Genomic DNA, 16,889 nt, shown 5'->3' on the forward strand with positions numbered 1-16,889 from the left:
GCGCGCTATTAGAGGCGGGTCCCGGCTTCACTATGACGCCGGGCCCGCCATGATATGACGCGGGGTTACTGTGTAACCCCGCGTTATATCAGAAGAGCAGGACCAAGGACGTACCGGTACGTCCTTGGTCCTTAAGGGGTTAAAATTGTCGCAAAAAAAAAGTCGCACTACGCTCTTTTTTTCTGCGACTTTTTGATTGTGCAGTGTAATAAGCAAAAAGTAAAAATCTTGCTTACCAAAGCAAAAAGTGAGTTTTGACTTGCAGTGGTCAGAGATTTATCAAGTGCGAAAGTCGCAAAAAAGTCGCATTACATGAAAAAAAAAACTACTAAATTTACTCCAGCTCAGACTTGGAGCAGAAAAAGCTACTACCAAAGCAAAAAAAGAAAAATTGCTTACATGAAAGAAATGTATCAACAGGCTGAAAGCAGTTGATAAATAAGTCGCACATAAGCAAAAAAAATAAAGAAAAAAAATAACTAAAAAAAAGGAATACATAAACAAACATTGATAAATGTCCCCCTATATGACTATATAATAAGAAAAGATTTACTAAGGAGACTAATGACTGACGATTTGGGATGGTGGGTGAGTGGTCTTGTAGGCTGGCTCAGCAATTCAGTCTTATGTGTAGAAGAAACCTTGTTTCTGCAACGTATTAGATAGAACCCAGTCATCAGTCCCATCTAACTGTAGTATACGGGTGCTTTGTGTGAGCTTCTCTGGCCGCTCTGTGTCTGTGTGCACCCTAATGGCTGCTTTTCTGGCAATTATACGGCCATCATTATGTTATCATTACATTTAATATTTTCTATAGCACATGTTCTTATATTTAAAGGGGTAGTCCAGTGGTGAAAAACTTATCCCCTATCCTAAGGATAGGGGATAAGTTTGAGGTCGCGGGGGGTCCGACCGCTGGGGCCCCCTGCGATCTCTCTGTACGGAGCCCCGGCTCTCGGCCCAGATAGCGGGTGTCGACCCCCCGCACGAAGCGGCGGCCGACACGCCCCCTCAATACATCTCAATGGCAGAGCCAGAAATTGCCGAAGGCAGCGCTTCGGCTCTGCCATAGAGTTGTATTGAGGGGGCGTGTCGGCCGCCGCCTCGTGCGGAGGTCGACACGCCCCCTTCCCGCGGGCTGTCGGGGCTCCGTACAGGAGATCGCAGGGGGCCCCAGCGGTCGGACCCCCCGCGATCTGCAACTTATCCCCTATCCTTCGGATAGGGGATAAGTTGCTCACCTCTGAGTCACCACTGGACTACTCCTTTAATTCCACACTCTTTTCTTTCTTTGCACTTTATTGTAGTTCTTTTTATGTCCATTATGTAACAACAAAAGTAATTGGTTGTCCAATAAAATACTGTGGAACTAACTATTTGACATTTACTTCTATTCCAAAGACTCTACATTTCACAGCTAAACAAAATATATAGAAGACATTGAGAACTTTTCCATAACTAGGTAACCATAATTCCCTATAATCTTAAAGGGGTATTCCAGAATGAATTTTTTTATTTGGCTATACTACAGGGGCTGTAAAGTTAGTGTAGTTCATAATATAGTGTCTGTACCTGTGTTTGATGGTGGTCTTGCAATTCTTCTGTGATCTTTGTCCTGATGTTTGTTTTTAACAGAATACAAAATGAGAGTTGTCTCAGATTTTCCCAGGTTGCAGTGTGGCCTGAGACATTATATTACTAGCCAGGTGTTCAGAGGGAGCCGGTCTGCTTCAATGGGTGGAGCGACCGCTGGGTGGGAAGGAGATTATTCTGCAGTAACTTATTGGTTTTGCAACAGCTGGAGGCACCCTGGTTGGAAAACACTGGTTTATTGTTTACAGCACAACATGGGAGCTCAAGTATTCTTTAAAGTGTTGGGTGGCTGATGTGTGGGAGAGAGAAAGGTAACCTTATACTTACAAACAAGAAATCCTGGGACTTGTAGTTGGAGGGAGGGAACTCTAGCAGGAAATAGCACTTTCACAAAAAGAAATTAGCAGCGTTATAGTAGACTCACAACATGGCCATTTAGCTCCAATACAAGCATGATCCTTCCTAAGCATGTCCATTACTGTCTGACAGTATGGTGGATAACCCTTTTAAACTGTATATGTAACAACGTGATACTAGTTAGGTTACTTTGCTATTCTTTGTTCGGGATTACTACTGATATGACAGTGACTACAGCTAGACATATACATTAGATAAATCTTATCTGATTTGTTCTGTATTAGGACATTTGGACTTTCTACTATTGTCTGTGTATGTGTTGCGGGTTGGATCATTTGTCCCTAAATGAGATAAATGGTGTCAAATGATTCTGACAACCACAGTCAACAAAGTCACATGGCCAGTATAGAGCAGGACCACTCAAGATTTTATATCATTTATTTGGTCTTGTGTGACATTTGCCATCACCATGTATAATTTCTAAATTATTCATATGCTCTCTTTTTTTTCAGCCGGTGCCCATTGATGACAATTTTTGTGGCTTGGACATTAACCAACCGTTGGGAGGACTGAACTTGGTTGAAGGCGTAACACTTTATACGGAAAGCAGAGACAGGATGACGTCTCTGGCTTCATATGTCTACAACAACTACAGTGTGGTATTTGTTGGGACAAAAAGTGGCAGGATTAAAAAGGTAAGACCAAGTTATCTCACAGTCATAAAGGGTCTAGGATTAGAAAAAGGGAATTTATTTTTTTTCTCTCAAAAAAGTGTGCTACTGTTTTTTCTTATCCAAGTAACCCCTTTAACAGACAGAATATGCAAATATGAATCTATATTTGTCTACATTTAGTATGGATCTATAAATTATTTTATATGTGTGTTGGTGCATAAAGGAAATAGAACAAATACAAAAAGTAAAACATATCTGGGGTACATGGAAAAGACCAAGGGAAATAGTTTTAATCAACTGTCAAGGCAAAAGAAATGACAGGGTGCATCAATAGGGGCATAGATGCCCACGACAAGGAAATAATTCTACGGCTGTACAAATCACTAGTCAGACACACATAGAATACTGTGTACAGTACTGGGCACCAGTGTACAAGAAAGATATAGTGGAGCTGGAGGGGGTTCAAAGACAGGCAACCAGGGTAATACGGGGAATGGGAGGACTACAGTACCCAGAAAGATTATCAGAATCAGGGGTATTTAGTTTAGAAAAAAGGCGGCTTAGGGGCGAACTAATAACTATGTATAAATATATCAGGGGACAGTACAGCAGTACAGAGATTATCTTTAACAAGGGGGCATCCTCTACGTTTAGAGGAAAGAAGGTTTCTACACCAGCACAGATGGGGGTTCTTTACTGTAAAAGCAGTGAGACTGTGGAACTTTCTGAATTTGGTGGACTCTAGTCATTTTTTCAACCTTATGAACTATATAACTAGTGTAATTCTCTTGTAAGTTGTACCTGTATTGCATGTATGTATGTATGTATGTGAGCACTGGAACACCAATCCAGAGATGGGCATGCAGAGCTTTAGGAAAAGCAAAAGTTCCTGTAGAGCAGTATTTCCCAACCAGGGTGCCTCCAGCAGTTGCAAAACTGCATCTCCTTCGGCTGTCCAGGCATGCAACAGCTGGAGGCACACTGGTTGGGAAACACTGCTGTAGAGAAATAGTAAAAACATCAGGTAAATTATAACACAAGGCGGCTTGAGCCGCTGACCAGAAAAGCTTGAAGTCTAATTGGTATAATGGGAGGCATAGAGACATGCTAGGAGCAAAAGTGTATTTATTTTAAGTGCAAGTCAAGCGCATCTGGAGTCAATAGAAAAGACATTAATAATTTAAAGCAGGCTGGTTTTAGAAGGTGTATTTCCTTTTTTGAGTTTAAAAAAAATATGGTTAGAAAAGGATGTCAAATACTAAGTGCAAGCGAGTGTCCTAGTTGGCAGAAGTGAAGGATAAATGCTAAGTGGAGAGAGAGCTGGTGGAAAAACTTGCAAAAGGAGAATGACGTAACCCTACAGATTGAACGTCTGTGATGTAGTTTATGGCAAGATTATTAAGAACCAATCATGAAGGTCACAATTGAAAAGAAGACTTAGGAGCAAGTGAAGGCTTTGACGTGATGAATACCCCACAATATTCTTCCCTATTCCATCACCTGGCAGAGCCGCACAGCATTTCACTAAGATTTAAACTAGGGCCGTAAAAATGTTTTCATGGCAAAGTAAGGTTGAATGTGAAAGTTATTGCAACACTGTAAGTTTTGGACTTTATGGTGCCAGTCTTGGTTCAATGAATTGCCTTTCTAAAGCTTTTTTGTACCTTAATAAGGTACAGAGAAATTGTGCAATAAATACGTTTCTTCACTTTTTTTTTTCCTGTATGGTTCTCAAGATTCTGTTTGTGATGCATACCCTTCCCTCATTTTTCTTTAAAGTGAATGTGTCATGAGAAAATGAGCTATTGTTTAAAGTGGTTGTTCCACAATGTTAAAGGGGTACTCCAGAGTAAAAAAAAATATCAGTACTTATCAGCTGCTGTATGCTCCAGAGGAAGTTGTGTAGTTCTTTCCAGTCTGACCACAGTGCTCTCTGCTGACACCTCTGTCCCTGTCAGGAACTGGAGCAAATCCCCATATGACAAGTGTCAGCAAGGAGCACTGTGGTCAGACTGGAAAGAACTATACAACTTCCTCTGTAGCATACAGCAGCTGATAAGTACTGGTAGGATTAAGATCTTTAAATAGAAGTACATATACATATACATGTACATATACAGAATTTACAAATCTGTTTAACTTTCTGGTACCAACTGATTTGAATTTTTTTTTTCCAATGGAGTACCCCTTTAAAAGTCATTTGAATGCCCAAAACAGCATGCCCAATGCCCAACACAGCAAGTATCAAGCTGTGTCGCTGCATTCCCTAAAAGTGAGCCGCTAGGGAGTGAGCATTGAAGTAACTTTTAATGTCATGACACAACCCCTTTAGGCTCAACTCTTTGTATTAAACATTTTTAAAGAATTTTGGTAATGTTTTTTGTTTTTATTTTTTTCATATTCTCAAATTTACTATCTATATTATAAAGTAATCCTGAAGTCTTGAAATTTGTATTTTGGTTACTAAGCTTAATAATCAGCTGAGACTTCCTATTCTGTACAGATCACTTTCCAGAAGTGTCCTTCTTATCATTACTTACAGAAGTACTGTGCAAGGAGACACCAGTACATAGATAAGACAGGATTCTGCTATTGGTCATCACCCATGATTAGGACCACGTGATTAGGATCTTGTTGGTTCTGTTCGCACTGTGAATGTTACCGCTATGTCTGTTTGCATCTGCAATAGACTCGCTGGACTAGATCTGCAATGTAATGGGGCTCTCCATAAAGATCTCTAAATGCTGTTAAAAACTGTTCAAACAAGATGGACAAAAATAGAAAAAAAAACATGTTCAAGTATCATAGTATTTACTTAAATGCTGACTATTTCCTGTTTTTATTTCATGCTTCTTTGATATCAACAGACTTCTTTATATCTCCACTATGACTTTTTATATGAAGTAGCCCACAATGTGCTCAGTATGATGCTGTTATACCTTGGGATCTAACTGATATGGATATATTAATCCACATTGTAGCCCTATGACCTATATTGAAGGAACTGGAACTGACATGTCAGGTGATGTTAGTTTTCCTCAATCTGCCACGTATGTATGTTACATGTTGGCAGATCTTTTCTCACTCAGGGGAGATCATGCTCTGTTATGGATGTTAAGCAGATTAATTTTCAGGGGTTAAATGTAGACATCTGTACTTTTTTTTTGTATTTAGATATTGGTAAGTTAAATGTATTTTCTGACTGTTTTGGCTTTGTAAATAATGGACTGTAATAGGAATAGGAGGTAAGTGACTTGAAGGGTTAACACCTGTAAATTCAAGATGGCTGCCAGCTCATTGGATTGACTTATTAGGCTTCAGCTTCTGCATGTCCAAAACAAGGGCTTAGTAGACAGATACGTCTAAACACTAAGAGGTCAACCACTTGCCGCTCGACACTAGAGAGAGCCCCGGGGGCTACGTTACAGCGTTTGTTTGTAGCTATTACTTTGATGAATCATGAAAGGCATCATTCCTTTCTGTTGCCATCACAGAAGGGACTGATGCCGAGGGCTATGGCACATAGGACAATAATTGCCAAACAGATCCTCGCCTGTTTGCTGTGGGATTGTCTTCTCTTATGATTTTAAAGGACCTAACTCTTCACTTAAATATTTAGCGGTTTAGAGATTTTTTGTTTGTTTTTATTTGTTTGTTTTTCAACAACTGTTATGATGTGTTTTCTTTCTAAACTGTGGTAAATCTATTTATACTTTATTGTAATAATATACTTATTAAGTATATCTGACCAAGCTTATTAGGAAATAGACTAATGTGGTATGGGGGCAGTCGGAGCTGGGACCCTACCTGTTTAGCTTATCCATGTCTATGTGGATGTGACAGTTAACAAATTACTGTCAATGAGGTTTTACAAGTCAGAGTCTTTAACCGTACCATACATATTTGTGCTAGTGATCCTTTACTCAGAACATGAGACAAAAATCACTTTCAAGTCATGTGAAAATAACATGTCACTGAAATTCTTAATCCCTATGTTTACACTCTTAAGATGTTTGACACTTGTTTGTGAATTAGTCTGGGTTCATATCTGCATTGGAGGTTCTGTAAGAAGCTGTTGTCACATATTCTGCTGTAAACTGTAGGTAAAAATAGCACAGCATGCAGCACTATTTTTTTTTAGCCAATAACATGATGACACCTTGACCAAAACCTGACAGAGACCGCATTATAGTCCATATTGTCTTTCAGATCTCATGTGGCAGATGTGGCACCACTGTTAATTTTCTATTTATGTTTTTATAAGAAAACAAAAATACAAATGCAGATATGAACATAGCCGTAGGTATTGACAGTTTTCTGCACTATGCATACAAACAAGGGGGATTCTGGGAAAGAAAGTTGAGTGTTACACAGCATAGCCTCAGTTCAGAGAGAAAACCAGATCGATGCACCGAGATGTAAACTCTAAAAATGGAAAGTGACCCTCTCAAGATTCTCAAGGAAGTCTTATATTTTCAGTGGACATTCTTGCAAGGATTGACAGCTATCTGTGTATAAGTGTGTACAACCACCCACATGATAACTTAGCCCCAAATAAGCAGAAATGTACATGAGCAAATGACAACTTATCATGGGACATTTCCCCCTGCTCTATAACTTGATGCCTGCAGATTGGAATGCATTTTCAGCACGACAGGTTCACTTTAAGCCTGTGTTCTCTTCAGATGGAACCGCTTTCGGAAAGCTCTAGTGCATAGAAACTAATATGAATGGGGCAATAGGCTCATTTGAGAATTAACCGCTACTCAAGTACTTGACCTAAAGGTGAAGCCCCTAAATGCACATTGTCGCCTACTTGCAGGGTTGGTGGTCATTGTCTGACTCCACCCCTTTTATCTCTTCTTTGGCCAGTATGAGGTAGGGAGTCCTATGTCCACTATTTGAATAGAGTTGCAATGTAGCATGTGCCCTTCTGCTTAGTGCAAGGTTGATAGGAATGATGGAGATATCTTAGTACAGAGCTCAGCTAGTTTTGACAGTCTCATAGATGTAGATTTTAGTGGCTCTCTACACGGGACACCCATTTTTGTGATCAGTGGGTTACCCTGAGATTCTCTGAATGGGATAAGTAGTAATTCTAGGACAACCTTTTTAATAAGCCATTTTAACTTGTAAGTGTAAACCTTAAGAATCTGCTATACTTAAGGTGTGAAAATTGTGAAATTTCTTCTGTACATTGTCCTGAGTGTTTTCTCCTTTATTAAATATTTTAGTAGTTCAACTATTTTGAGTGACTACTATCACATATCAATAGCATAGAAGAGACACGGTTACCCGCACTCACCCCTATGCTTCAGTCGGCCGACTCCGCTTCCACTGCTCACATGGACATCACCGGTTCCAGACCTGATGCAGCTGCTCAGAGGCGACTGCCAGCGGTTTCACGCTGTGTGCACTTCTTCTGCCTCGAAGACGCGCACATAGCACAAAACCGCTGGCAGCCGCTTCTGAGCTCCATGCTCCAGTTCTGGAACTGGTGATGTCCATGTGAGCAGTGCAAGCGGAGTTGGCCGACTGAAGCATAGGGGTGAGTGCAGGTAACCGTGTCTCTTCTATGCTATTTATATTTAGCGACTCAGTTCTTTCTGGTTCCCAGCACCAGACCCACACACTCAGGACTTCAGTCTCCCACTGTGATAGAGGTACCGCAGCCCAGTGACCCTAACTACTTTATAACAATTGTGCCACTATACCTTTGAAGTTATACTATCACATATCACATGTCATATCGAATATGACTGACAGATATATATATATATATATATATATATATATATATATATATATATACGGTATATATATATATATATTCATGAAATAATAATTGGAGCTTCATTCATATTTCACCGTAGGTAAATCTACACTTCTGTATAAGGGAATAACTTTAATAACTATTCCCTAGCATGTTTATATTATTGGAATAGTTCCATAATAACAAGCTTGTTGGCTATGTGGAGCTCAGATTCCCCAATGTTCTACACTTTCATCAGCATAACAGAGGATTCATTTCAGCACAGTGCATTCTGTCTGACAGAGTAGACACAGGTTGTCATAAAACAGCCTATTGACTGACAGGAGCTGCTGATAGGTTATATTGGGAATTGTTGTGAAGCAAGCTATTTTCACATTTTCTTGGTCTCTTACACTGCATCACCTTATACTGTGACCTTTAGCAGCTAGTTGGTAATTCAGATTTCCCTACTGGAACTATACTGATCGGTTTCCAATTGGCTGCGGCAGGTGAGATTTTTGATATGCGCACCATATTATTACATTAGACTGGAAATTGTACAACTTCATTCTGTGCTTCAACAGAACTCTAAAAAATGTTGATAGCTACTTATCTTCATCTAATTAAGTGTAACTCCTGACTATTACACGTGAAGTCAAGCAGCAAAGCAAAGGAGAGATCCGCAAAGTAGCTAATAGGATCAAGTGCTGGAAGGCTGGACTCAGTGCAGTTCAGGGACAGCTCCTTGCACAGATAACCTAGAAATTCCAGCATCCTAGCAAGTTGTTTAAGGTTAAGATTTGAGTGCACGGGTAAGTCCTTTCTCAGCCACCAGTTTACCTCTTTATCCTTCCTTTGTGCCCTCTCGCCTCATTGAATGTCCTAGGCCATTGAAATGCAGCATGGTAAGCGTGCATAGGGTGAGGCTGCATTTAAAGAAGGTTAAAGCAAACAGCTTGTTGCTGCATGTTAGGTATTTAACACGAAGTGAAAATGCTCCACATTAATTATGTAGGATTATAGAAAGAACATTCTTTCCGGCACGGTTTTTAATCCCCGATGCTAGCTGTACAGCAGAGGCCTTTTAAATGCCTGGCTTTGATGTGTAGTAAATCCATTGCTTTTTCTGTCTTCTCTTCCCTTTGTAGGGAATTGAATCTCCGTAGAAGGAGCATTTTCTGATCTGTAGCTGCCAGCCTAGTGCAAGGAAATAAAGGGTACCTGAATGTGTACCTGCTCTGCCTGAAATCAATGTAGTCTATTGGGTGAAATGTTTTTCTTCTTTTACAATGAGAGGTAGTGAAGGGAGAACATCTTCACAATGGTAACTACTGATTCATGTATAAATAATATAGGATTTATTTACAGCTGGTCACTAGTGATCACTAGGGGGTTTCTGCTACCCAACCCAGTAAGTCTGCTAATGAGTCTGCATTAGGTTAACAGGGTGTCCTGGTGGGACAACCCCTTTCAAGGTGCACAGTAATAAAACATCTCTTTTGGGTTCCATCCGAAGACAAATTGTTGATATAGGCTACAGTGATAGTAAACTTAATAGCTGGTTTGCTGTATTAGTCAAAGGAAATAGTGCAAATACTGTGGGTTATGTATTTACACCCATTTACACAGACCATGGCTAATTTATAGGAATGTGTGGTGGATACGTGCAGAATATGGATGTGTTATAACAAGATATTTCGATTTCTATAGCGTAGTTGTGAGAGCCTCAATTTCCCTGATAAAAAGAGGCAATTACAATGATTATAATGTGTAAGAAGCTAGTAGGGACATGTCCTGCGTACATTGTCATCAAGATAGCATATCTCAATGTGTGTCTACTGCTCTCGCCCAGTGTCAGGCTTTCCTGACAAATCAGTTCTGTACTTTCTAGCTTTCTGTAAGCATCACCCAGCCTGGGAAAATAAGCAGAGGGGAAGTAGATGTTTAGTCATCATGAGACCGTCCCTGCTCAGCCCCTGAGCAAACACCAGAGCTCTCTCAGAGTGACACAAGAAGAGGAAGCCAGTGCCTGCCCTCTCCTGTGTTCGGATGTGGCTGCATCCGGGTAGCTGACTAACTTTTCAATGTGGAATGCTAAGCTTATTCCAGAGTCATTGAGCTGCCAGGCTTCACTTCACACTTTAGGCAACTAAGCTGAACAATGACTTGCACAGCTCCTCATGGCATCACTGCTAGCTGGCCTGCCTGTTAGTACTGTCACCCCAAACCATTACAGCTTTCTGGTCGTGTGAAGTGTAACTATTTAGTGAACTCTGAAACATTATTTACAATGTCCTCAGGCTTCGACATACAGCTCGACACTGTGGCCAACACTCCTATATTTAAACATAGGATTGAAACACCAAGCAAAGAAAATTCTGTATATCAAAGGAAAAAATCCCAGCGCTTTGAACTGAAATCCTTTTCTTTGATAAAGCAAGTTCAAAGATAAGTAGTATTGGTACTTGAATAAAAAGTTCTATTTTAGGTAGGTATTGACTCGTTATATGGGACATATGGTATGGTCAACAGATTATGCCACATCACAGTAGATGTCACATGACTTCATAAAGAACACATGGTTTTTTATCTGAGTTATAATTAATACTATATCAAGTTTGTTTTTTTTTTATTGTTACTATGAACAGGTTTTCAGAAAACTTTACTCAGTAGGGAATGAGTCTGTCCATCTCTGAGGTAGTTGAAAGGCTTGCACTTTAAGGGTGACTTTGACAATTTGTATTGCATGTTGCATAAAAGTGAATGGTAGGGGGCCTGGCAGGCCAATCAGCTGTCAGCTTGTAAAGGAAGCCACTAAATTGTGAATTTCGTAAAGCATGAGATATGCTATTGAAGTGCTAAATAAATGTACTGTATGATGCTATTTTTTTTTTTTTTGGAGCATAAACAGATACTGCGGTAGAAGTCCCATCACAGATTACGGTATTTGTCTTTGCATGTTCTTACTAAGCTAAAGATCATTGTAACTTCAGCGCTAAAATCAACGTAAAATAACATTAGAGGAATGACAGCGAAAGAAATATAATTATTTAAAAAAAATTACCAAATAATCTATTCCAGATGTGATTTTTACATGAAGAGCGCATCTTGCAATAAAAATGAAATAGTGTTGGCATAAAGAAATGTGATTCAAATTATAAAGCCTTAAGGCATTCTTCAAGTAGTAAAAATGTGCTGTCTTAGTGTATGGAACATCGCGGGCTCCAGTTTGGTTTCATCCCGATGGAAAATTGCAATAATTGCTAACTACTTTGTGTCTGACAGTTAAAGGATTATTTAGATAAATACGTGAAATTATATTTTTTCCATTGCAACACAATAAAATAAATAATAATTTAGACAGGTCTTTCTGTCAAAGGAAAGTCGGTTACTTGGGACAGAGTCTGTAGTAGCAATATAAATACATACTAGATCACCTGTTCACCAAGCTGAGCCGGTTAGTATAGGTGGTCCAGGCTTGACCAAATTTACTCTTTTGTGATTGAAACCCACAGGTTCAGCTACAGTGCCATAGGCATAGCATTTTACCGTAAATGCAATCTTGTTGCATGACTTTTTAAAAATAAAAGTTTCTGAAATTATATAAAACCCCGTCCCCTGATAAAAAAATGTCCAAACTATTCAAATATAATGTTTATGATCCTGTACTGATAAAAAATTAGCCCTCATAAATCCCTGTATATGGAAAAATAAGTTATAGGGATCAGAAAATGACAATTTTATGCATACCAATGTTGTTAAAAATAAGAGAGCATTTTTTTTCAAGTAGTTCAATAATAGAAAAACGATATAAATTGGATATCGTTTTAATCGCATTAGCCTGCAAAATAAGGATAATGTATAATCTTTGCCATAAAGTGCACTGCGTAAAAAACAACCCCCCCCCCCATTTTCACCCACAAATAATATTTTGTGGGTTGTGCTGTACGTGTTATGGTAAAATGAAAGATGTTATTTCAAAATAAAGCGTAAAAAAGAAGCCCTCATATGGGTCTGTAGGTGAAAAAAAATAAGAGTTATGGATTTTAAAAGGAGAGGAGGAAAAAAACGAAAATGCTATGTGGCACACATATGGCACAATTACTTAAATGGTGTAGCTGATACGGAGAGGAACAGTGGGTTCAAATTGAACAACTGGAGTCGCAAATCCAGCTGAAAGCCATCCCATAATGCCAGATATTGCCACAAAATCTGCAAAATCACCCGACCATAGCAGCAACACTTAGAGCATGTGCAAATTCCAACACTAGGGCAAAAATGATTCCAACAGACTCGGATGGTTTCCAATTCTGGGTAATCCACAATTTAAACCTAGCCTGGAAGACCCCGTTTTTAAATCATGGATTCAAGAAGATTTTTTTTAGGGCAGGGCAGTTGAGAATAGGAGATAATTGGCCGTCTACCCAACTATTGACGGATTATACAATCCCGGCTTCTTTAGGTATTTTTCGTTCTATACAACTTTCTTATTTTCTGAAAACGTTATCACCAACACAATGCAGAAATGATGATGCAACTTTTGAAAAGCTTTGTAGGAGTGAGGAGGTAGTTAAACATCCATTGTCTAAGATTTATGCAATATGGATAACCCCTGTAGATGATGTGCTTCCTAAATTTACTAGAAAATTGAAAAAGACTTGAATATGTCTTTATCTGGACAGGACTGGACCACAATTTTTACTTTAACGCATCACACTTCCATGTGCACTAATTTTCAGGAGGCAAGATTAAAAATTCTCTCACAATGGTACAGGTACCTGTAAAGTTTCATGCGGTCTGGTCACATATGGACCAAGATTGTTGGAGATGTGGTAAGGCCCCAGGATCATTCCTTCATATCTTTTGGTTCTGCCCTGTCCTGACCTCTTTTTGGGAAAATGAAATAGAATTGATTGGCTCTATTACACATGCTAATACTGTTTTTATGCCGCCTTTATTTTTATTGCAGCATACGGAGCTTCCGGTGTGTAGTTATAAAGGGTCATTACTTAGTTTTCTGGTTATGGTGGCCGGAGCGTGTATTCCCCTATTTTGGGGGAAAAAAATGTGCCCCCTACAGTTGCTACATGGATAGGGAAAGTAAACGATATAATGCACATGGAAGATCTAATAGCATGTCAACACCAGACGCAGACATTGTTCTTCGCTACATGGTACTCTTGGAGATTGTTTCAAGAGGGAAAGAATTATCTAGGTTTTCTAGAATCAGCACGATTGGTAGAAAATAGCTAACTTATTAGTAAAAAGGGATGAGGAGGAAGAGAAGGGAGGGAGGAGATGTTTGTTCTTTCTTATTTGTGTGTGGTTTGTTATATATAAATTTTTATTTTGTTTCCTTGTTTGATGCTGTAAAGATATGTGGAAATGAGCTGTATGCTGTATCTATTTGGAGCTATGTGAAGCTTTACTAATAAAGATTTAAATAAAAAAATTTAATAAAATGCTAAAATTTTTATTGGCCTGGTCCTTAAGGTCATAAGGTGATTTTAGTATATACCTGCCAGACAGTAATGGACATGCTTAGTAAGGATCCGCGCTTGTCTTCGGGTTAAATGGCTATGTTGTGAGTTACCATAAAGCCGTGGCTATCTTTATGTGAACTGGCTTTTTCCTGTTGGAGTTTTCTCTTTTACTACAAATACCATAATTCCACTTTCCTCCGTCTCACACATCAGCCACCCCACACATTGAACCACAAATGAGCTGAATTCCATGTAAAAGACCAGTGCTTTCTAACCAGGGTGCCTCCAGCTGTTGCAAATCCCCTGTGGTCGCACCACCCATTAAAGCAGAACAGGCTTCCTGTCATCATCTGACTAGTAAGGTAATGACTCGGCCGCACTGCATCCTAGGAATATCTGAGACAGAAGTAATTTTGTATGCTGTTAAAAATGAACATCCAGAGCAAGGATCACATAAGAATGCCAGACCAGCTGTCAGAGACAGGTACAGACACTATATTATTAACTACACTAACTTTACAGCCCCTGTAGCACAGTCAAATAAAAAATTCCTGGAATACCCCCTTAACCCCTCCAGTTCAACCAAATCCAGTTTGACCTTAACCCCATTAAGGACTCAGGGTTTTTCCGTTTTTGCATTTTCATTTTTTCCTCATCACCTTCTAAAAATCATAACGCTTTCAATTTTGCACATAAAATTCCATATGATGGCTTATTTTTTGCGCCACCAATTCTACTTTGCAGTGACATTTGTCATTTCAACGAAACGGAAAAAAAATTCATTGTGCGCCAAAATTGAAGAAAAAATTTCATTTTGTAACTTTTGGGGGCTTCCGTTTCTACGCAGTGCATTTTTCGGAAAAAATAACACCTTATCTTTATTCTGTAGGTCCATACAGTTAAAATGATACCCTACTTATATAGGTTGGATATTGTCGTACTTCGGTAAAAAATCATCATAACTACATGCAGGAAAATTTATATGTTAAAAATTCTCATCTTCTAACCCCTTTAACTTTTTTATTTTTCAGTGTACGGGCCGGTATGAGGACTCATGATATAAAAGTGACCAAAAATACGCTATTTTGGAATTTGGAATTTTTTTGCGCGTATGCCACTGACCGTGCAATTTAATTAATTATATATATATTTTTATAGTTCGGACATTTCTGCACGCGGCGATACCACATATGTTTATTTTAATTTTTATTTACACAGTTTTTTTTTTTTTTATGGGAAAAGGGGGGTGATTCAAACTTTTATTAGGGAAGGGGTTAAATTACCTTTTGTTAACTTTTTTTTCCACTTTTTTTTTGCAGTTCTATAGCTCCCATAGGGAGCTATATCAGTGCACACACTGGTCTCTTATGCTGATCCCTGCAAAGCCATAGCTTTGCATGGATCAGCGAGATAGGGGCTCGATTGCTTAAGCCTGTAGTTCAGGCTTGGAGCAATCAAACCCAGATCGGATGCGGCGGAGACAGGTAAAGGGACCTCCGCTCGCGTCCTAGCTGATCAGGACATCGCAATTTTATTGTGATATCCCGATCAGCCCAACTGAGCTACCGGGAAGCGTTTGCTTTCACTTTCAGACGCGGCGGTCAACTTTGATCGCCGCATCTGAAGGGTTAATAGCACGCGGCACAACGATCGGTGTCGCGAGCTGTTAGCCCAGGGTCCCGGCTATGAATAGCAGCCGGGACCGACCCGGTGTGATGCGGGGTCACGGTGTGACATACAGGTACGCCCTACGTCCTTAAGAGGTTAAAATGTACTCCACTGGAAAACATCTTATTTTAAATAAACTGGTGCCAGAAAGTTAAAAGTATTTGTAAATTACTTCTATTTGAAAATATTAATCCTTCCTGTATTTATCAGCTGCTGTATGATCCAGAGGAAGTTATTTTCTTTTTGAATTTCCTTTCTGCCTGACCACAGTGCTCTCTGCTGACACCTCTGTCCATGTCAGGAACTGTCCAGAGGAGGAGAGGTTTGCCATGGGGATTTGCTACTACTCTGGGCAGTTCTTAAAATGGACAGAGGTGTCAGCAGAGAGCACTGTGGTCAGACAGAAAGGAAATCCAAAAGGAAAAGAACTTCCTGTGGAGCATATAGCAACTTATAAATACTGTAAGGATTAAGATTTTTAAATAGAAGTAATTTACAAGTCTTTTTAACTTTCTGGCACCAGTTGATTTAAAAAGAAAAGTTTTCCAGGAGAGTACCTCTTTAAGGACCAGGCCAATTTTATTTTTGCGTTTTCGTTTTTTCCTCCTTGCCTTCTAGAATCCAAAACTCTTTTATTTTCATCCACAGACCCATATGAGGGCTTTTTTTTTTGTTTTTTGCATGACCAATAGTACTTTGTAATGATACCTCTCATTTTACCGTAAAATGTACGGCAAACCCAAAAAACTATTTTTTTAGTGAGGAAATTTAAATGAAAACCACAATTTTTCTAATTTTGGAGGGGTTCATTTTCAAACTGTACACTTTATGGTAAATCTGACATATTTTCTTTATTCTCTGGGTCAATACGATTAAAATGATACCATCTTTACATACTTTTCTATTATTGTACTGCTTTTAAAAAATATCAAACTTTTCTTTTACAAAATCAGTTGACTTTTACAAATCAGATGTTTAAAATCTCCCTATTTTGACCACCTATAACTTTTTAATTTTTCTGCATACAGGGCTGTATGAGGGATCATTTTTTGCACCATGACCTGTAGTTTTCTACAGTCATGTGACTTTTTGATCACTTTTTATGAATTTTTTTGTGAATGTGATGTGACTAAAAAGCAGCATTTTTTTTTTTTATAATGTTTTTTACGTTTATGCCGTTCACCGTACAGGATCATTAACATTATATTTTGATCGAACATCTACGCACGTGGCAGACCAAATATGTTTAATAATTATTTCTTATGCTTTTTTGAGTAAAATAGGGAAAAGGGGTGATTTAAATTTGTATTGGGGGGATTTTTCTTAATGTTTTGCCTTTTAAAAAAAAAAAATTTTTTAACC

At 38.9% G+C, this 16,889-nt stretch overlaps 1 protein-coding gene across 3 annotated transcripts in view; it reads left to right on the plus strand.

The window, feature by feature from the left end:
- Positions 1 to 16,889, plus strand: part of PLXNA2 (plexin A2) — a 325,654-nt gene that overhangs the window by 69,036 nt on the left and 239,729 nt on the right. For all 3 annotated transcript variants that reach the window (XM_056557949.1, XM_056557950.1, XM_056557951.1), the window contains one exon: positions 2,463 to 2,645. In XM_056557949.1, coding sequence (XP_056413924.1) covers positions 2,463 to 2,645 — 183 coding nt within the window. The remainder of the gene's footprint in view (positions 1 to 2,462; positions 2,646 to 16,889) is intronic.

Source organism: Hyla sarda, chromosome 2 (assembly GCF_029499605.1).
Source record: "Hyla sarda isolate aHylSar1 chromosome 2, aHylSar1.hap1, whole genome shotgun sequence".
Classification (NCBI taxonomy): domain Eukaryota; kingdom Metazoa; phylum Chordata; class Amphibia; order Anura; family Hylidae; genus Hyla; species Hyla sarda.